Below are 22,978 nucleotides of genomic sequence, written 5' to 3'. Positions count from 1 at the left end.
TGCACTGTGACTGTATCACGACAATGTGAAACACAGCACCAGCCATGTCCAACCTGCTCATTATTAAACTGTCCGGCCCCGGTAGCTGAGTGGTCAGCGTGACAGACTGTCAATCCTAAGTGCCCAGGTTCGATTACCGGCTGGGTCGGAGATTTTCTCCGCTCAGGGACTGGGTGTTGTGTTGTCCTAATCATCATCATTTCATCCCCATCGACGCGCAGGTCGCCGAAGTGGCGTCAAATCGAAAGACCTGCACAAGGCGAACGGTCTACCCGATGGGAGGCCCTAGCCACACAACATTTCCACTTTCCATTATTAAACTGCAAAGCAAACATTTGTCTATCTGCTTTTAAACCGATATAGATGCATCTCTTTCTAATGTGAACTGGGCAACATATTTTCTTCTGCATTTGTGGTGTTGCATCATTGTTTGTTAAACTACAATGTCTAACAGATTTAAATTAAAAGCCAACATTTAGTGGAACTTTTGTACAAAAAAAAAGTGTTGTCGATACACTATTTTTTGATAGTTACAAGTGTAATTTTTGAAAATCTTTCATGTGGACTTATTTAATACTTATGCCCTTCAGAAAAATCCTAGGTGACCCCAAACGCGTTTAAGTCTATAAGGTAGTATACATACCGATTAATTCCATTTAAAAGTGGCACACTCTTCTTCTTCTCCACTATTCCCTTTTTCATCTATATCCTCAAACACGTAGTCAGAATGCTGTGGCTGTGTGTGTGTGTGTGTGTGTGTGTGTGTGTGTGTGTGTGTGTGTGTGTGTGTGTGTACACTTTTACTAGAAAAACAGCAAGAGCTCAAAGGCTGGTGTGAATACTGTTTTCTGTTACATGTTTCTGTGGTCCACACATCGGTCCACAATATGCAAGTAGTTGCCTTTCCCTGCTTGACTGCTTGGCAACTAAAGTGTATGGGAAAGATTTTAAAGAAACATTTTTAGACTACTTCTGAACCATCCCACTTTCGATTAGTGCATGGAAAAACTGAACATTAAAATCTTTCTGTGTCAGCTCTAATTTTTCTTATTTTATTATGATGGTCATTTTTCCCGATGCAGATGGGAGTCAACAAAATATTTTGGGATTCTGAAAGGAATGTTAGCGATTGAAATTTTGTGAAAAGATCTTTCTGCATTAAAACATGCCTTCTTTTAATTATGCCAGCTCAACTCACTTATCATATTCATGGCACTTTCTCCTCTATTCTCCAATAATACAAACTCAGTTGGCCTCCTTTGAACTTTTTTGATTACCCCCATCAACCATATATGATAAGGATCCCATACAATGCAGCAATACAACAAAAAGAAGATGCAAAAGTGCAGTAAAGGTAGTTTCTTTGGTAGATTTGGGGCCTATTCTAAATGTCCTGACAACAATACACAATCTTTAGCTCCATTCCTCCCACATCATTTTCTATGTGATCATTCCAATTTAAGGTGTTCATAACTGTAATACCGAGATTTTTATGTGAATCAACAGCCTTTAGATTTGTGAGTTACCATGTAACTGATAGGTAATGGATAACTTTTAGTACTACTGTGAATGACCTCACAATTTTCATAATCACGTTCAATTTCCACTCTTCACATCCTGCAGATGTCTGTTCAAATAATTTTGCAATTCATTTTGATCTTCCAATGACTTTATTAGTCACTAAAAACAGTAAACAGTTTAAGGGTCTGTTTACGTTCTCTCTCAAATAGTTTATATTAGTTAAAAACAGCAGAGAGCCTTTATAACACTTCTTTGTGGAACCCCAGTGTAGTGAACTGCATAGATTAGACACCTGAGATCCAGCTGTGCAGTTGTAAGATGTGACATAGAAGTCAGCAGATGCTAGAACCACCAGAGACTGTCACTCATGGATGCTCATGCAATCTCTCCTCTGTGAACTCTACCGGGTGGCCAACAGCTTACAGAGTTGGGCCCGGCCAGCTTGCCTTCAGTTACATATTGACATTCTGACTAGGATTATCAGACTAGTAGAGTAGTCACTCCATGGCAAGTGTCTTCTTGTAACAAGTAATTTCTAGAGATAACAAAGTGTTGTGTCTGTCATCATCTGCATGTTCTTGTGACTAAAACACCCAGACATTACTTTGGTCTCACTAGACAACTTCCGATAAGTCACGGCAAACTGTGACCTTTGTGACAGGAGACAAATTAAACACTACTCCATAGGCACACAATTTGATTGGAAGTCGCTTGTTTGGAATGGTGTCAAAAGCCTTCTGTAAATCCAAAAATATGGAATCAATTTGAGATCCCAAGTTGAGGGTACTCATTACTTTCTGTGAATAAAGCTCCAGTTGGGTTTCACATGAATAATACTTTCTGGACTGTACTGGTTATGAGTCAATAAACTGTTTTCTTCAAGATACTTCATAACGTTGCAACACAGTTATATTACAAAATCCTGTTAGAAATTGATGTCAATGGTGTGGGTCTATAATTCATCAGATTAATTCTATTTCCTTTATGGTGTATTTGTGTGATCTGAGTAACTTTCCAGTCTTTAGGTACATACCTATTAATTAGTGAGGGGTATATATGATTGCTAAAAATGGAGTTATTTCATCAGCAAACTCTGAACGGAACCTAACTGGTATAAAACTTGGACTGAAAGACTTGTCTTTATTAAGTGATTTGCGCTGCTTCACTGTATCTACTGTACTTCCAAATTACTAACGTTGGCACATGTTTTTGATTCAAGTTCTGGAATATTTACTGCATCTTTTTGAGTGAAGGGTTTTTGGAAACTTGTGTTTAGCAGCTCCATCTTAGTGGTGCTGCCTTTCGTAACATTACCACTGTTGTCACACAGTGAAGCTATGGACCGCATCTTGCCACTTCTTAACATACAACCAAAATCTTTTTGGATTTTCTGCCATTTTTCGAGACAAAGTTTTTATGAGGAAACTATTATAAGTATGTCACACTACACTGGAGCCTATGCAAAGTTTCGAACATGCAAAAACCATTGCCAACCTCAAGGATTTTGTATTCTTTTAAACCTGTCATGCTTTTTTAGTTTATTCAGCAACAGCAACCTGCCTTTTTTGTGTACTTTGGGGGCTCTGTAGCCTGGTAGACACTTTTAGTTAGCATGAAAGGAACAGAGACTGTCTCTCACAAAGGCATCAAACGAATTTTGATGTGCTTTTTAAATACATGTATTTTGCACTTATTTTTGATGGATCTGGAGATACTGTACTCAATCTCCTTACGCAACTTTCTGGTTACTAGTTCCTATACTACCACAGTGCTCTCTATTTGCTCAGGATTATTTGTCAGTAAAAAGTGTCATACGTTATCATAATCATTTACACTCTGTGTGGGCTTCTGAACAAACCATTCAAAATAATTTTCAGAGAGAGCTTTTAGTACAATTATAAATGATGTTTTATGCCTACCACCAACTTTAAACCACGTATTTTCACAAACATTTGATGGTTACACTGAAGTCGCTAGTAACTGTAATTGTGTGAGTGAGGTACCTACTCAAAATGAGCCTCAAAATTTTCTTGAACAGTTCAACAAGTGTATCTTCTTAGCCAGGGTTCAATAAAACAAACCAGTAATGAACCAATTATTAATTTATTCTGACTTTTGATTATTTTTCTAACAGTGATGACTGTATTTCTCCACATAAGGTAAAACTTTGACAATATAGTGGAGACAATGTTGAGTCACAGACACTCACAACAAAAAGATTGCTAAACAAGTAAGCTTTTCGCCTAAAGGCCTCCTTCTGGATTCAGCAAAATACAAAAACAAACAAACAAACAAAACACACACACACACACACACACACACACACACACACACACACACACACGTGTTCACCCAAATGCAACACACACACACACACACACACACACACACACACACACACACACACACACACACACGTGTTCACCCAAATGCAACTCATACACACATGACCACTGTCCTAAGAAACGATTTGGTAGGAACTGGGTATGTTTTATACTGTCCAGCAACTATATGTATATTATGAGAATGTTACTGAAACTTTATACAAGAGTTTGATACCTCTATCTGTACACAAGTGTCTTCTGAAATTTTTTCAGCTCCAGTTTCGTAGCCAGGATAGCCTTTCAATGTTGAAGGGTTTTTGTAGAGAAAGTAGACTTCATGTTGTAAAGGAAGGAATATTACTTTTATACAGATTGTAATGCTGTTGGAATATCAGTACTGTCGAGTAAAGATATATCGATTTTCTCAAGGACCAAGTATCAGTAATAGTTGGTATTTTTTTCTTCCAGCAACCTTATTAACTTCCAGTTCAAAATTCAAGTAACTTATGAACAGAGTAACATGAAAAGGTGATTTAATTGCTCCTGTTGACAATAATCCAAGTGCTTACATACATTCTTACATGAAAAATACTTATTCATCTCAAAATAGTTCTTCTCCCTCTCAAATGACTGAAATTGAGCTTGGAAAAACATACTCCTTATATACAAAAACTGGACTGTCATTCACCTAACGCAATTTACATTTCAGTTTACTTCTTCTGTAATCTGCAGTCTATGCAGAACTTTCCAGTATTATACACTCCCGGAAATTGAAATAAGAACACCGTGAATTCATTGTCCCAGGAAGGGGAAACTTTATTGACACATTCCTGGGGTCAGATACATCACATGATCACACTGACAGAACCACAGGCACATAGACAAAGGCAACAGAGCATGCACAATGTCGGCACTAGTACAGTGTATATCCACCTTTCGCAGCAATGCAGGCTGCTATTCTCCCATGGAGACGATCGTAGAGATGCTGGATGTAGTCCTGTGGAACGGCTTGCCATGCCATTTCCACCTGGCGCCTCAGTTGGACCAGTGTTCGTGCTGGACGTGCAGACCGCATGAGACGATGCTTCATCCAGTCCCAAACATGCTCAATGGGGGACAGATCCGGAGATCTTGCTGGCCAGGGTAGTTAGCTTACACCTTCTAGAGCACGTTGGGTGGCACGGGATACATGCGGACGTGCATTGTCCTGTTGGAACAGCAAGTTCCCTTGCCGGTCTAGGAATGGTAGAACAATGGGTTCGATGATGGTTTGGATGTACCGTGCACTATGCAGTGTCCCCTCGACGATCACCAGAGGTGTACGGCCAGTGTAGGAGATCGCTCCCCACACCATGATGATGGGTGTTGGCCCTGTGTGCCTCTGTCGTATGCAGTACTGATTGTGGCACTCACCTGCACGGCGCCAAACACGCATACGACCATCATTGGCACCAAGGTAGAAGCGACTCTCATCGCTGAAGACGACACGTCTCCATTCGTCCCTCCATTCACGCCTGTCACGACACCACTGGAGGCGGGCTGCACGATGTTGGGGCGTGAGCGGAAGACGGCCTAACGGTGTGCGGGACCGTAGCCCAGCTTCATGGAGACGGTTGCGAATGGTTCTCGCCGATACCCCAGGAGCAACAGTGTCCCTAATTTGCTGGGAAGTGGCAGTGCAGTCCCCTATGGCACTGCGTAGGATCCTACGGTCTTGGCGTGCATCCGTGCGTCGCTGCGGTCCGGTCCCAGGTCAACGGGCATGTGCACCTTCCGCCGACCACTGGTGACAACATCGATGTACTGTGGAGACCTCACGCCCCATGTGTTGAGCAATTCGGCGGTACGTCCACCCGGCCTCCTGCATGCCCACTATACGCCCTCGCTCAAAGTCCGTCAACTGCACATACAGTTCACGTCCACGCTGTCGCGGCATGCTACCAGTGTTAAAGACTGCGATGGAGCTCCGTATGCCACGGCAAACTGGCTGACACTGACGGCGGCGGTGCACAAATGCTGCGCAGCTAGCGCCATTCGACGGCCAACACCGCGGTTCCTGGTGTGTCCGCTGTGCCGTGCGTGTGATCATTGCTTGTACGGCCCTCTCGCAGTGTCCGGAGCAAGTATGGTGGGTCTGACACACCGGTGTCAATGTGTTCTTTTTTCCATTTCCAGGAGTGTATAAATTATAAGACGTTTTAACATTTATGCCTTTGTACGCATGTACAGTAAAAACATATTGTGTTCATTTATCGCCATTTACAGGGCAGTTTAACCAGCAAACAAATGGAAAATACAGACTGGAATATAATGATAATATAATCCAGACTAGAGCATATGGATGATATTATGGATAGGATAGATTGCTGCTCACCATACAGCAAAGATGTTGAGTCTCACACAGGCTTATCAAGGAGACTACTAAACATGTCAGCTTTTGGCCATAAGGCAGCCTTCTCGAACAGAAACTGCTCGGGCCAGACTGCGAGCAACTGCGCATGATGGGAGAAGCAATGTGGGTGGTGGGGGTACAGGATGGTAAAGTGCTGTTTTTGGAAGCATACAGGGATGAGGCAGAAAGAGGGTAGAGCAGCTATGTGCAGTCAGGAGACTGTGGGTGCACTTTTGGAATATAAAGGTGTGGAGTGGGAATATGGAAGGGGGGAGGTGGGCAAAGGACAATGACTAACGGAGGTTCTAGCCAGGAGGATTATGGGAATGAACGACATATTGCAGGGAGAATCCTCACTCACACAACAGCAAAAGCTGGTGTTGGTAGGGAGGACCTAGATGGCACAGGTTGTGAAACAGTCATTAAAATTAATGTAACCATCCCTTAGGTGGAGACCACTTTCAGGAGGATGGCTTGTTTGGTTGAGGAGGAGCAGGTGAAGTGAATGGGGAAGAAGGTGTTGAGGTTCTAGAGGAATGTGTGTAGGGTGTCCTCAGCCTCAACCCTGATCACAAAGACGTCATCAATGAATCAGAACCACGTGAGGGGTTTTGGAATTCTTGGTGGTTAGAAAGGATTCCTCTACATGGCCCAATAATAGGTTGGCATGGGATGGTGCCAGGTTGGTGCTCATTGCTGTATCCCAGATTTGTTTGTAGGTGATGCCTTCAAAGGGCAAGTCATGGTGACCAGACAGGAGTTTGTAGGGTTGGAATCCACAGGGTGTTCAATAGTCGCTAGACCATGGGCATTAGATATGTTAGTGTGAAGGAAGGGGGATATCAATAATGATAAGCAGGGCACCATGTGGCAAAGTAGTGGGAACTGTGGAGAGTTGGTGGAGGAAATGGTTGTACCTTTTATATAGGAAGGAAAGTTGTGGGTAACAGGCTGGAGGTGTTGGTCTATGAGAACAGAAATTCTCTAAGTGGGGGCACAGTAACTGGCAACAATGGGGTGCCCTTGGCGGTTGAGTTCATGGATTTTAGGAAGCATATAGAAGACAGGAGTGTGGTGTGTGTTAGGGTTGGGGAGGGAGGGAGGGAGGGAGGGAGGGAGGGAGGGAGGGAGGGAGGGAGAGGGAGGGAGAGGTTGGGAGGGAGAGGGAGGGAGGGAGAGAGAGAGGAGGGGAGAGGAGAGAGAGGGGGGAGGACTCTGGGGGGAGGTTCTGAGATGGGCCTAAGGATTTCAGTTGAGGCTGGAGATCCTGCTGGATTTCTGAAATGTGGTCCCTGTGGCAGGGTTTTTAGATGGGCAAATCAGCTGGTAGAGTCCTTCTGCCAAGTAATCATTGCAGTTCAAAACAACACTGTTGGAGCCTTTGTCAGCAGATAGGATGATGAGATCAGCTTAGATGGGGGACTGTGGTTTTTTCTGCGGATGAATGTTTAGCTCGCATTTCTGGGATTTGGGGAATGATGGTGGGGCACAGTTCAAGTTTAAAAATTTTTGGAAAGTTAACAGAGGTGATTTGGAGGCAGTGTGGTGGATCATGGTTGGAAGGACGAGTGAACTGAATCAGACAGGGTTCAATATTTGTCTTAGGTTGAGTCTAATTGTTAGGGTTGGTGGCAGAAAAGTTTTCCACTTCGGGACTGGAAGAAGGGTAGAAGGTCTTTAAAAAATCCAGCACAACTGAATTTGGGAGTGGGACAAAAGGTGAGGCCTTTGGAAAGGACTGATACTCCTGTAGGGCTAAGGCTTTTGGATGAAAGGTTCATGACTGTGTTTCTGATCTATTTAGGTTCTGGATTCTGTATTCTGGCGGGAGGAAGTATTTGAAGGTGGGATTAAAGTAGTAGGTCTGCAAGGCAAGGTGTGTCAACTATGAGGGGATGTGAGGGAGGTTTGGAGGTCATTGGAGGGATGGTGGATAACAGTAGTCCAAGGCAGGAGCACGAAGTGAACAGGTTGCTGAGTTCTTTTTAGGTGGTGTGCATGCTGCTCTAGTTCCTAGAGGACCGAAGTTTCTATGAGTGAGATGGAATCCAGGAAAATTCTCCTACTGTGCAGCCCAAATTCCTTTGTTAGTCATTGTCCTTTACTCATCTTTTCCCTTTCTTGTTCTCACTCCACAACCTTTTATCCCACATGTGCACCCACGTCTTTTTACTTATATCCTTTTCCACTGCCCCCCTTCCTCTTACTCTCTGTCCAACTTCCCAACTACATCTACCTCCCTTACCCTCTCTCTACCTCTTTACTGTATGCTCCCACAAACAGCATTTTACTGTACTCCATCTGTACCCTGCTATCCCCCCACCCTCCACCTTATCACCACCACCCAGACTGCTCCTCCCATCATGCACAGTTGCTCGCAATCTGGCCCTGACAGCCAGAGGCAATGCTTGTGTGTGTGTGTGTGTGTGTGTGTGTGTGTGTGAGAGAGAGAGAGAGAGAGAGAGAGAGAGAGAGAGAGAGAGAGAGATAGTTCCATTTGTGTGAACGTGTGTGTGTATGTTGTCAATTTCAGAAGAAAGCCTTATGGCTGAAAGTTATGTGTTTAGTAGTCTTTTTGTTGTGCCTGTCTGTTTCCACTATATGGTGAGTAGCAATCTATCTTTTTCATAATGTTATCATTATCCGATGCTGGATTTTCCATTGTTAAATTTGGAATATAACATGTATATGAAGCTAGATCCATGTTCGTCAGATATAAGAAGCAACTGGAAGAGGACAGGCATGAAGGAGGTATGATGAATTGTATAGCTTTTGGATAAAATCGGAATTTACCCACACCTTAAACAACTGGTCATCATTTTTTCATGCCTGTACACAAATCATCACTTGTTTAACATGTGGTATACTTGTCCCCCATCTATATGAACTATTCAAAATGCTGAGATTATCTTCCTGGTTGCTGACTTTTGATAACCAGAAAGCCCATAAATTTTGACACAATGAGACTTTAGTTGTGACAGAGTAGTTCTCACTTACATTAAAAATGTAAGGAAAGAAAAATATCGAAGAGAGAGATAGAGCAGGGAGTAGGAGGAGAGAAGGGAGGGGAGGGGAGGGGGTAGGGGGAAGGGGAGGGGAGGGGGTAGGGGGAAGGGGACGGAGGGAGGGGAGGGAGAGGTAGAGTGTCTCAAAATTCTATATCATTTAGCATGAATCAGTTAATTTTTACAATTCTCATAAGGTATTAATTGGGCATAATGCTATAATATTGCCCATTTTGAATGATTACCTTGTTTAGGGCAATATTCATCATCTTCTATCACACGCGCTAATCCAAAATCACATATTTTGGCTATGTTGTTTTCTCCTATCAAAACATTTCTTGCAGCAAGATCTCTATGAATAAGCTGTTTTGCTTCCAGGTACTTCATTCCACTTGCCACCTGGAAGAAACATTCTTGTCTAACATTTATTCAATCAGTTAACTACATGACTGTGATAATACAGGGTTACTATGCAAGTTTGAAATGAAACAAAGAAACACAGCAAGCTGTTCTTCACAAAGTGAGACAAGCAGATATGTAGACAAATTGTACTTAAAAACTATTAAAACAAAAATTTATTTCTTACTCAACTACTACTGATTTTTATATTCCTGATTCATTTTTTTATTACTAATATTTTATTTTACTAAAATTATAGGGATCACTAAATCCAGAGATGATATCACCATTTCAAATTACTTAGGACTGTCTGTTTTAAATTTATTTTTGGACATGCTGAAGACAATGACATTAAACACACAGAGATAAGCAATTAAAGTACTGCTATAAACTCCACAAGCAGTGAAAATATACCTTGCCCTCAAGTAAAACTTTCTAACATATTCATACAAGACACCAATTTTGTGAAAACTGTTACTATAGTGTTGCCGTAGAGGGCACAACATAATACAACTTTATAAGGAGATGTTAGCGGTTACACAGACAAAACTTTCCTTAGATTGTCCACCTGCTTAGTTGGGTGGTAACGTGCTTGCCTCCTGTGCAGCGAGCCCAGGTTCAATTCCTGGCCAGGTTGGAGATTTTCTCCAACCTGTGTTGTACCCATCATCATTTCATCCTCATCACCGACACACAAGTCTCCCATTGTGGCATAAACTGAAATAAGACTTGCACTTGGTGGCTGAACTTCCCCAGAGGGTCTCCCGGCCAACAATGCCATACACTCAGTTCATTTCATTTATTTATTTATTTTTCCTCAGATTAAAGTAGAATCAGAAGTAACTTGCAGTGATAGTCATTAACACGCAGAAAACTGAATAATAAATTCCTCCTTCATTTATACACTAAAAACTGAAATTCCATCCGGGCCTCAGAAGGATTAACAGTGCTGACGAATGCTATGTCATCCGCAGCCTATAAGTATCACTGAATGGGGATATGGAGGCGCACGTGGTCAGCACACAGGTATCCCGGCCACTTGCAGCTGTTGTAACCAGAACCACTACTTTGGAAACAAGTAGTGTTTCAATTGGCCTCACAAGGAATGAGTGCACTCCACTTGCCAACAGCACTTGGCAGACCTAGACAATCACCTACCCTATTGCTAGCCAAGCCTGACAAAGCTTAATTTTGGTGATCTCACACGAACTTGTCTTACCTCTAGGGCAAGGCTGTTAGCTCATTTATACACTGCCTAACAAAAAACGTGATGCACCCAGAAGGAGAGGAGAAAATAAGATGGAATTTCACAACTGAGAGGATACATGATGATATCTGAGTGATTACAAAATTGAGTCACATTTACAAATAATTTGGTAATACATGTACGTTTATCAATATGATGTTGCACCTGCTCTGACCTGGATGATTCAATTGAGAAAAGTTTCATAAACCCGTTGTATCATCTCCTGAGGCAAGCTGATACACAACTGTAGTAAATGATCATTGGTATGCTGGATATTGGCACCAGGACAGAGTTGAAGTCCAAGCCAGTCCCACCCAGTCCCAGCATGTTTTATTGGGGACAGATCCAGGAATGTTGCTGGTCACAGGAATATCTCAACATCATACAAACAGTTCATCAAGATACTGTCACATGAGAGGTAACACATGAGGATGCAGGATGCAGAATGTCTCAATGTACCGCTGTGTCATCAAGAGTTGCCTCAATCAAAATACCAGCTGTGACCTGAAGTCCTACACAATGGTTCCCCACAATGTGTTGCCAGGAGTAACACAACTGAGCATCTCCAAAACATTGAAAGAATGGGGTAATGCAGAACCACAGTTTATTGCTGAACATGATTTTATGTCATTCATCAGCTGTCCATGCTTCCCAGTCACAGCGTCCCTCCACTACTGCTAGTCTCCAGCTAACAGTGCAGGTTGACAGTATATGTTGCAGGGCATTCATTACTTGTTCTCAGGTGCCAAGCACAGAAGTGAATGGATTACCATGTACTTGGTGCACAATACAGCACACCTCCACTGTTGTTGTCCTATCCTCACATTCCCATGTCATCCAACATTGGTCCACTGGCCCACTGACCCATTCAAATGCAATGCCCCACAAATCCTGAAAATCCATAATTCGACCAGCTGGCTAAATGGAAACCCACAATGAGGCTCCTTTCAAATTCTCTATCACATGCTGATAATACTGTCTTAGACAAGTATGTGAGACCTCTGTCCTTCACAGTGAGCACTCAACATCTGATGCTCTTCATGTCCCTTAAATACCCTAACAGGTTTGGTAAAAACACCAGTGTAACGTAGGGCCTGCTCTACCATAAACGTAAACTCTGCACACAGGCCTTGACGAGCCCATCGGTACCAATCCACAGCCCTAACATCCTCTGCCACTGGCATCATTGGCTGCAATATTGAGGGGCATGGGCTCAGCACACCATTCTCCCAGTTATTGTCAGGTTTCATGACCAGCAGCTGCTACTTTTCAATCAAGCAGTTCCTCTAATGGTCTCATGAAGCTCAGTGCACTCCGTTCCAATCCTACTACCAAGACAAAATCCATGTTAGTACCAGAATCAAAGCTGGGTCCTCCACATGGCACACACTGATCACTCAGCTATGGAGATGGATGGCTGCTGTATCTGTCACTGAGAACTTCAACTTTAACCAGTTACATAACCACTGATGGTGTGTATGTGTACAAAGATATATTGACATCTGAACGTATATTAAGAGGACTTTACTTTTTTGTCCGGCGGTGTATGAATGCATTCCTTTCCTACCATTCCACTTGAAGAACAGCTTCTTTCACTGTAGACATAGGATGACTGTTTCTTGTACCTACACATCCATAACATGCATCTGTTGATCCCCCCCCCCCTCCCCATATCTCTCTCTCTCTCTCTCTCTCTCTCTCTCTCTCTCTATCAACAATTTACGAGAGTTACTCAGTTGTTGTAATAATGCTTTTGAACTCTACACGTGAATTGTAGAGGATGTTATTATATGATATGGTTGTTTACATTTGTAACACTACATTTGACCGGGTTGGAAATCTACCTAACTCCACAGCTATAAAAGACTGTGGGATGGTGAAACAATCATGCCGTGTTCTTGTGTCATTCACACATGAATGACTTATTGGTAGTCAGTATTCTTTAGGGATCAATTACGCTGGAATGTAACAATATTATGAAAAGAACAGCTGCTATTTAGCATATAGCATAAAAGGTGAGCTGCAGAGACGCACAAAAAAAAGGTCTGCGCACGCGCATACGAACGTATGAACACAGTTTCTAGCAACTGAAGCCACATAGTGAGGTCAATGCGCGTGAGTTGTGTTCACATTTGTTTGTGTGTGTGTGTGTGTGTGTGTGTGTGTGTGTGTTCAATGAAGGCCTTGTTAGCAAAAAGCTCACTTTCCAACAGTCTTTTTGTTGTGCCTCTGTGTGACTCAGCATCTCCATTATATGGTGAATAGCAACTATCTTTTTCATAGTACTGTTATGCATAGTTCTTTCATTTCTATTTTTTGTAAATCACCAATGTTGTTGTTGTGGTCTTCAGTCCTGAGACTGGTTTGATGCAGCTCTCCACACTACTCTATCCTGTGCAAACTTCATCATCTCCCAGTACCTACTGCAACCTACATCCTTCTGAATCTGCTTGGTGTATTCATCTCTTGGTCTCCCTCTATGATTTTTACCCTCCACGCTGTCCTCTAATACTAAATTGGTGATCCCTTGATGCCTCAGAACATGTCCTACCAACCGATCCCTTCTTCTGGTCAAGTTGTGCCACAAACTTCTCTTCTCCCCAACCCTATTCAACACTTCCTCATTAGTTATGTGGTCTACCCATCTAATCCTCATCATTCTTCTGTAGCACCACATTGCAAAAGCTTCTATCCTATTCTTGTACAAACTATTTATTATCCGTGTTTCACTTCCATACATGGCTACACTCCATACAAATACTTTCAGAAATGACTTCCTGACACTTAAATCTATACTCGATGTTAACAAATTTCTCTTCTTCAGAAACGCTTTCCTTGCCATTGCCAGTCTACATTTTATATCTTCTCTACTTCGACCATCATCAGTTGTTTTGCTCCTCAAATAGCAAAACTCCTTTACTACTTTATGTGTTTCATTTCCTAATGTAATTCCCTCAGCATCACCCGACTTAATTCGACTACATTCCATTATCCTCGTTTTGCTTTTGTTGATGTTCATCTTATATACTCCTCTCAAGACACTGTCCATTCCATTCAACTGCTCTTCCAAGTCCTTTGCTGTCTCTGACAGAATTACAATGTCATCGGCGAACCTCAAAGTTTTTATTTCTTCTCCATGGATTTTAATACCTACTCCGAATTTTTCTTTTGTTTCTTTCTCTGCTTGCTCAATATACAGATTGAATAACATCGGGGAGAGACTACAACCCTGTCTCACTCCCTTCCCAACCACTGCTTCCCTTTCATGTCCCTCGACTCTTATAACTGCCATCTGGTTTCTGTACAAATTGTAAATAGCCTTTCGCTCCCTGTATTTTACCCCTGCCACCTTTAGAATTTGAAAGAGAGTATTCCAGTCAACATTGTCAAAAGCTTTCTCTAAGTCTACAAATGCTAGGAACGTAGGTTTGCCTTTCCTTAATCTTTCCTCTAAGATAAGTCGTAAGGTCAGTATTGCCTCATGTGTTCCATTATTTCTACGGAATCCAAATTGATCTTCCCCGAGGTCGGCTTCTACTAGTTTTTCCATTCGTCTGTAAAGAATTCGTGTTAGTATTTTGCAGCTGTGACTTATTAAACTGATAGTTGGGTAATTTTCACATCTGTCAAGACCTGCTTTCTTTGGGATTAGAATTATTATATTCTTCTTGAAGTCTGAGGGTATTTCGCCTGTCTCATACATCTTGCTCACCAGATAGTAGAGTTTTGTCAGGACTGGCTCTCCCAAGGCTGTCAGTAGTTCTAATGGAATGTTGTCTACTCCCGGGGCCTTGTTTCGACTTAGGTCTTTCAGTGCTCTGTCAAACTCTTCACGCAGTATCATATCTCCCATTTCATCTTCATCTACATCCTTTTCAATTTCTATAATATTGTCCTCAAGTACATCGTTCTTGTATAGTCCCCCTATATACTCCTTCCATCTTTCTGCTTTCCCTTCTTTGCTTAAAACTGGGTTTCCATCTGAGCTCTTGATGTTCATACAAGTGGTTCTCTTATCTCCAAAGGACTCTTTAATTTTCCTGTAGGCAGTATATATCTTACCCTTAGTGAGGTAAGCCTCTACATCCTTACATCTGTCTTCTAGCCATCCCTGCTTAGCCATTTTGCATTTCCTGTCGATCTCATTTTTGAGACATTTGTATTCCCTTTTGCCTGCTTCATTTACTGCATTTTTGTATTTTCTCCTTTCATCAATTAAATTCAGTATTTCTTCTGTTACCCAAGGATTTCTACTAGCCCTCGTCTTTTTACCTACTTGATCCTCTGCTGCCTTCACTACTTCATCCCTCAGAGCTACCCATTCTTCTTCTACTGTATTTATTTCCCCCATTCCTGTCAATTGTTCCCTTATGCTCTCCCTGAAACTCTGTACAACCACTGGTTCTTTTAGTTTGTCCAGGTCCCATCTCCTTAAATTGCCACCTTTTTGCAGTTTCTTCAGTTTTAATCTACAGGTCATAACCAATAGATTGTGGTCAGAGTCCACATTTGCCCCAGGAAATGTCCTACAATTTAAAACCTGGTTCCTAAATCTCTGTCTTACCATTATATAATCTATCTGAAACCTGTCAGTATCTCCAGGCTGCTTCTATGTACACAGCCTTCTTTTACTATTCTTGAACCAAGTGTTAGCTATGATTAAGTTGTGCTCTGTGCAAAATTCTACGAGGCGGCTTCGTCTTTCATTTCTTAGCCCCAATCCATATTCACCTACTACGTTTCCTTCTCTCCCTTTTCCTACACTCGAATTCCAGTCGCCCATGACTATTAAATTTTCGTCTCCCTTCAGTATCTGAATAATTTCTTTTATTTCATCATACATTTCTTCAATTTCTTCGTCATCTGCAGATCTAGTTGGCATATAAACTTGTACTACTGTAGTAGGTGTGGGCTTCGTAACAAATCACCAATAAGTTTCACTATCTGGTGCAAGTAGGAATATACTGGCTGATCAACTGAAGATCACTTCCAAAACAGAACTGTGAAACTATTGCACTCAGATAAATAGGCAACTATTCCCTATCAACTGTTCTTTCAAAAATGTTTTTTAAAACATAGGTAATAACCCTGTAGGTCCCTAGCCACCGAATACTTAAATCTCTATGGGAAAATATCTAGCTGTAAAAAATACGTTACGCACATCAGATCAGTATATTGCTAATATAGGGTGCAAAATACTTCACTATCTTATTTGGCTTCTAATCATTGCCGTATTAATCCTTACAGTTCAAAGAATTAATTATTGCCAAAATGTCCTGTCTATTAGTATCCAACAGTCAAATCTCCAACTATGCCTTAAAAAAAAAAAAGTATTCCACTACTTGTAACTCAGTTCACCCACAACAGGAAATGATCACTGGGGATTTTTGCGTACCTCAGTATGAGTAATATCAGTAAAATCTTTACTCCCCATTTCAGTGTACTGGTGGTAGAACCTATCTGTTCTAATCTGGCACCATCCTCATTATATTCCATTCTGTTTTGATATTCTATTTATAAAAATCATACTTTCTACTTATCTACAAATATTTATCCTAGCCTTACAGTATTTTCTGTAACAAGCTACTGACGTTAGCTCATTAGCTTCCAACTGTGCTGTAAGCTTCTGTTCAACTCCCACTTCCTTTCACATGGCGCCTTCAGTTTCCACACTGACTGCCTGTCACTAAGGGAATTGTATGTCATGCATCTTGGAAGATAGCAGTTTTCATATAATGTAACAAGTATGTATGAAAATATTCCATTTATCATACAAGCACTCTTAATTGCACATATTCTACCATGGAAGGCACCTTAAAGTGTTGAATTAATGATTCTACTGCTGATGGATTACTGACTAAATTTCTTGCATATCTTCCTTAATGCCTCCAAGCCATTACCTTGTGTTCTGACAGCCCAATAGAAAGTGCTTTCACAATACAACTATCCACTAACAAGACAGCAACAAAAATCTGATCTGTTTGTTGCTACTACTTCTCTGTATTCTGGTTTGGAATGTCACAGTTGAGAGTTAATTAAATGAAGAAGAGATGTGTTTCAATTTGCCCCCCCCCCCCCCTCCTCCTTCTTCTTCTTCTTATGGAACTGTATAGAACTGAAATGGTTGCATTTTTGTAAAGTTTGTGCAATCGCAGGTACCTACTGGCTGACTGCACATCATTAATGAAACATAACTAACCTAACCAAGCAGCTTCTCATATGCTACAGTGAAGAAATATATGATTTCCTAACATAGACCATCACAAAGGATAAATATTGGGTTCATCAGTAACAAATTTATTCTAAGTGATGCTCCATGGAGTTGAAGAATCTCTCCTCCCCACTAAAATAAGCTCAAATCAATACCAGTGGCTTGCAAAGTTGGGCAGCTGCATTTACAGACATGCAGGTCATCATACTGCTGAAATTCCAGCCTCATAGACTGTTAGTGCCACAACCCACAGTACACCTCCGTGTGAACTGAAGCAGGCCATATGCTACGAACAACCTGGACTCCTGACAGTGAGCGTGATTTTCCTGACAATGCCCAACCTCATAGAGCAAGAAAAGAACAGGGAAAAAATTTCACTGGGAATGCTTGGAACATCCACTGCACAGATACAAGTTGTCCCTCAATGACTTCCATCTGTTTGGGCTACTTAGAGCCATTTGGATAAGCTACACTTTGAAGATGATGAGCGACAGTTCTTTGCTGCAGGCTTTCAAGGCTTGTTGAACATTGGTAGAAAATCTGAAATTTACAGGAGTATGCTGAAAAGTAAAATAAATTTCAAGCTACATCTTTTCCCTGTTTCGCAATTTGTTAACAGTGGGGCATTTACTAGGCGAACTTTTGTAATAATAATTTACAATAATATTCTACAAAAAAATTCTAATCCAGATACCTGTAATTTGGGCATGTTTTATTAAAATATTGTCCTCTTCGGTAGCTGGATGGTCAGCATGGCTGAATGCCATACAGAGAACTCATGTTTGATTCCCATACTTCTAGAGATTTTCCCTTGGTGGAAAGACTAGAATGTGGTGCACTCAGCATCATGATGCCAACTGAGGAACTACTCAACTGAGTAGTGGCAGCTTCACGTCATGAAAACTGACAATGGCCAAGATAACAGTGTTCTCCCTTTTCGTTCTAAGTTCTACAGAGGGTCCCCTGCTAAGTCTCAAAGAATTAGTCTCTGTAGATCCAAGGATAAATTGGAGACACTGACTTTTCCACAGCTGAAGTATGTTTCCTTGGCTAGAAGCTAATTATTCGCAGCATCTAGAGAATTATGATATGTTAAATGCATGTTCTACACTGTGACTCCAATTTGGACACTCTTCTAACAAGTCAGTTTTCAATCTAATAATGAGCTTGTGGCTACAGAAAAGCCAAATCTATTGCACACTGTATGTGATAAATCTTTAGAGAAAGGAGGCAGGTAATGTCTGTTACGTACTGTCTGAGTATTACGGCAAGCTATCAAAGTTTTTAAAGCTATGTCCTTAATAAGTGCAATCTTTAAATCTACACATAGGAATAAAAGATATACACAATTAATTATTAGACACCACAAATATTATTTACCTGTGCAGCTATGTAGATAAGATCACCAAATGGAAGTTTTCTACCTGGACCATTACGAAGAAAATCTAAAAGGCTTCCATTGCACATATATTCCTGTACAATATACACAGGTTCTTCACGAGAACATACTGCATATAAAGCCACAAGACGATCATGCCTAAATTTCTTCATTATAGCAGCTTCTTGCAGAAAGGCACCCGTTGACATTGTTCCTGGGCGCAACGTTTTCACAGCAACTTCAATTGCATTACGCCACTTACCTGAAGAAGAGAAGGAGGCATTAAAATAACTTTTTCATAGCTATGACCATGTCTGTAAAATTTAAAATGAAGAACGTGGGGTTTACGCAGTAACTTTTGATGGGATTAAAACAGAGACAAGTGGTAAAATTCAGGTTTACTTCAGTTTCTCTTTGCTAAAGTCAACTAGTACATGGCTAACTTCTAGATATATCTCACAAAAAGACCATGAAGGTAAAAATTAGATTTGAGCTGACATGGAGAATTGCCGGCAATCGTTCTTACCATGAAACATTTGTGACAGAAGCATGAAAAGAGGAATACAGTAATAGCACACAATGTACCCTTTGCCACACCAGACAAGAAAGCAAGTTACCCTTGCATTGTCAAGCAGTTCTGTGCTACTGAAATATCGACATCAATGGGAAATTCGTTTAAAATCAATTGCAAAATTTGTACCAAACAAGCAGACAGATGGAAAAACAAAGTACCCATCACTACACATCAGACAAAAAGAGCATATTAATATTCCATTGTCAACCAGTTCCGAGTTACGTTGAAAGATTCAAGTTTCTAGCTCATCAGGGGAGTTAGTTTAAAACCATTTGTAAAATTTGTACCAAACAAAAAGACAAGAATGCACTCTATTAAAAATACAGCGAAACCCTGCTTTTACACTTTTCAAGGGACTTCAAAAAAAAAAAAAAAAAAAGGTGTAAAATGTGGAAAAATGTAAAATGTGGGAAATAATGTTTTAAGCTGTTAAAGTTACATATAGGATACCCCCTTTCACTTTCTGTATGATATACATACATAACAGGTATCAAAAGACTTGTCAGAGACTTGTTTACTATCTAATGAATGTTTATTATCTAATAAAAACTGCGGATGTAACTGGAACTGATAACTGTATGGGAAGTAGGAACGTTTGATTCAATTTCGTATGTCACAATCTATGTTTTTGAAAGCCTGCACTTGTCATTCCCACTGCACTAGTTATGTATTTTTTTCATGCTTATCATGACGCATTTTGAGAATTTTTTCTCGTTGTCTAGTGCAAATATGTAAGTATTTTGTGTGTTACTCCACATCTCTTGCACTGGTTATCAGGTATGCCTCATCAGTTATGCAGTAAACCACACACACACACACACACACACACACACACACACACACAATCTATATCATTTACATTGTTTGTTTGTGTAGCATTACAAAAAATACATATGCAAATACGGCATCTGACAATGAGAATAAATTCTCAGAACACATTTTGCTCATCATGAATAAAATACATAACCAGTGCCATATTTAAACTAAAAACATTTGAGCAATGCAAAGTGAGCGATGGTGTCAGCTAGTGCTCCAAGTAGCCATACACCAAAACACACTAAATAGAGTTCAACAAAGGTGTCACGATGATCACAACAATCATGAAACTGATTTTGTGCAGTAGAGACATTTTAGAAAAGGTTATGATTGGTCATGATATCTTCATCTGAATGAACCTAGTTACTCCCCGTCAGTCACCACGCCAAGTAGAAGAGCTTGACATTGGTGGGAGATATGGCACGAATTGTTCGAACTTTTTCATGTTTACTGGTTCAAATCTGCTGAGTAGAGTGCCCTGGTGTCAAAAAACTTAGCCATGTAATATTTGTAAAAACTACTGGACAGCCAACATCATACAAACGTCATTTTTTCTCCACACATTTTTTTCGTAATGCGTAAATTGCAGGAAAATTGTAAATATGTTGAAATCAGGTGCAAATTAACATTGTGGGCATAGGAAATTTGATGGGACTGAAAAAAAAAACTGTTGTAAAAGGGAGGAACGCACCTCGTTTTGTCACACAATAATTTAGCAGCCACTTAGTAGCTAACACGATATACATATTTCCAAAATACTCAAAGACAAGTGATTTAGATCTGAGCTCTGTACTGAAAGTCAGTTATAAAGGGTTTTTATTTTCAATGAAGAAATTGAAATTTCTCTAAAACTACACAGCAGATCACAAAAAGTTATAATTCCAATTTTTTTGTCTTGGAGGGGTACAGCCAACGATACCACACTTGACCCACAATCCCAAGTCATGCATGGGTATTTGGGGACCAACTTTGAAATCCTGAATTGGATTCCCAGTTTTTTACTTCAGGTTATGATCCTATGGCAAAATCAACATACATTTTGTCTGAAGCTTTTTCTTTGTTTCACCACAGATGCCACTTTAATCGGAGGAATAGAAATGCATACACAATTGTAATTTACGACCTGCTACTTAATGGCCCTTGAATATCTAATGGCATGTGGGATCCCACCTCCATCCTGCAAGGGTAGGACAGGCCAGTATTTTACAACTTCTAATTGTAAACCCCATTCACAATGTTGTATTCTTCTGACATATCATAATAGGCAGTACACTGTGATTGGATCTCTTGTATCATGCAAACTTACAACAGATAGCAGCTCTAAACATTGCAATACTTGCACTATGGTTATTGCCTGCACACATACCTATCATTTGGAGAACAGACGTGCAACAGGGCAATGTAGGAGAAATGTTGAGGCTGCTGTTGCTTTGTATGCCAAACATTTTCCAGAGAAAGCTTGCTCTCATTTGTTCTTTTACAAGGCTATGAATGCCTTTATGTCTGATGGCACTGTACTGACTGGCAAAAAGAAACAAATCAAACATGGTAAAGGAAAAGCTAATGAAATAGCTGCAGTAGTGGCAGTGCACCACAACCCATGGATAAGCATCTGGCAATTACATCCATTTCCGGTTTGTCCGTAGGTAGTACTCTCACAATACTGCATCATCTTAAATGTCATCCATACCCTGTGTCACTGCATCAAGAACTTCATGGGGCTGATTTCCGTAACTGGATAATTTTTTGTGGATGGGCACATCAAAAATGCAAATGATCCCCACGTTCTTCCCTGAAGCACTATTTTCTTATGAGTCTACATTCACAGACCACGGTAGTGTTAATAGGCATAACATGCATTACTGGAGTGTAGATATTCCCCACTGCTTACGGCAACATGTGATGTGGAATCATGGTGAACAAGCTCATTGGTCCATATTTTACCAATAGCACATAGAACAGACACAAATATCTAACATTTTTGGATCAGGAACAACTGGTACTACTGCAGGATGTTGCCATCGAAATTCAACAACATACATGGTTTCAGCATGATGGTTGCCCAGCGCATTATAAAATTGAAGCACGGAATGTATTAGACCATGCTCACACTCTTGTGTGGACTGGCAGAAATGGCTCTATTAGTTGGCCCAATAGGTCGTCGGATTTGACATAACTGGATTTCTTTCTGCGGGGATATTTAAAGGATAAAGTGCACCAGCAAGTGCCAACAGGCCATTAACACATGGCTGACCATATCAAAAACGTCAGTGCAAACATTCCCACCAATATGCTTCTGTCCTGTGTATAGTCATTTGAAAGTGGATCACAATGTCCACTGAAGTTGGCAGTACTACGTTTGAACAATTACTCTAATTGGAAAAGTAAAGTAGCATTCCCCTAGAGCTATGGCCACAGTGCCATGTTGAGTAGTCCCCCATTCAATATGTCAGAGGAATACAGCACTTAGAATGGGGTTTCCAATTAGAAGTTATGAGATAGTGGCCTGTCCTAACATCACAGCACGAAAGTAGGGTTCCATGTGCCACTGGATATTCAAGAGCCATAGAGTAGCATGTTGTAAATAGTGATTGTGTAGTTTTTGAGATATTTCAATGTTTTTACTTAAAATAGAAACCGCTTATAAATATAAACATAAAACTGTCTCCTGTTGCAAGGTTATGTTGGCTGCTATGAACACACTATCTCACAAGGACAGATTGAGCAGAGTTACTAACTGCTGTGCTGTCAAGCATTCATGTTTAGGGTGGCAACAACAGAAGTAGCTAAAACTCCTTTCAGGCTGTGTGAAACCACACTTTTTTACATGATGTGAGAAAGAATTTTCCCCACACTCACAGCAATATAACTAGTGTTGCAACCCTACAGTATACAGAGTGTCTTTTATGTAACCCCACAGATAAAAGTCATAATGTGTGAGGTCTGAAGACCTGGGAAGCCACCAGCGATTAAGTTCATCTTCCACTCCTCCTCTTCCAATCAAGTGTCCAGGAATGGCGTCACTCAGGTAACATCAGATGTACTTAGAGACTTTCTAAATTTTTGTATTTGTTTCTGAAATATAAACTATCTGAGAACATGAATAATTCCA

At 40.8% G+C, this 22,978-nt stretch overlaps 1 protein-coding gene across 21 annotated transcripts in view; it reads right to left on the bottom strand.

Annotated features, from left to right (window-relative positions):
• LOC126354434 (tyrosine-protein kinase Src64B) overlaps positions 1–22,978 on the bottom strand; it is a 269,738-nt gene that overhangs the window by 33,928 nt on the left and 212,832 nt on the right. For all 21 annotated transcript variants that reach the window (XM_050004113.1, XM_050004111.1, XM_050004110.1 and 18 more), the window contains 2 exons: positions 18,479–18,738; positions 9,488–9,641 (listed from right to left, as the gene is read on the bottom strand). In XM_050004113.1, the coding sequence (XP_049860070.1) occupies positions 9,488–9,641; positions 18,479–18,738 (414 nt within the window). The remainder of the gene's footprint in view (positions 1–9,487; positions 9,642–18,478; positions 18,739–22,978) is intronic.

The sequence above is a fragment of the Schistocerca gregaria genome, chromosome 3 (genome assembly GCF_023897955.1).
Source record: "Schistocerca gregaria isolate iqSchGreg1 chromosome 3, iqSchGreg1.2, whole genome shotgun sequence".
In the NCBI taxonomy this organism is placed as follows: domain Eukaryota; kingdom Metazoa; phylum Arthropoda; class Insecta; order Orthoptera; family Acrididae; genus Schistocerca; species Schistocerca gregaria.
The sequence above is the reverse complement of the archived record's forward strand: the minus strand, read 5'-3'. Positions and strand labels throughout refer to the sequence as shown.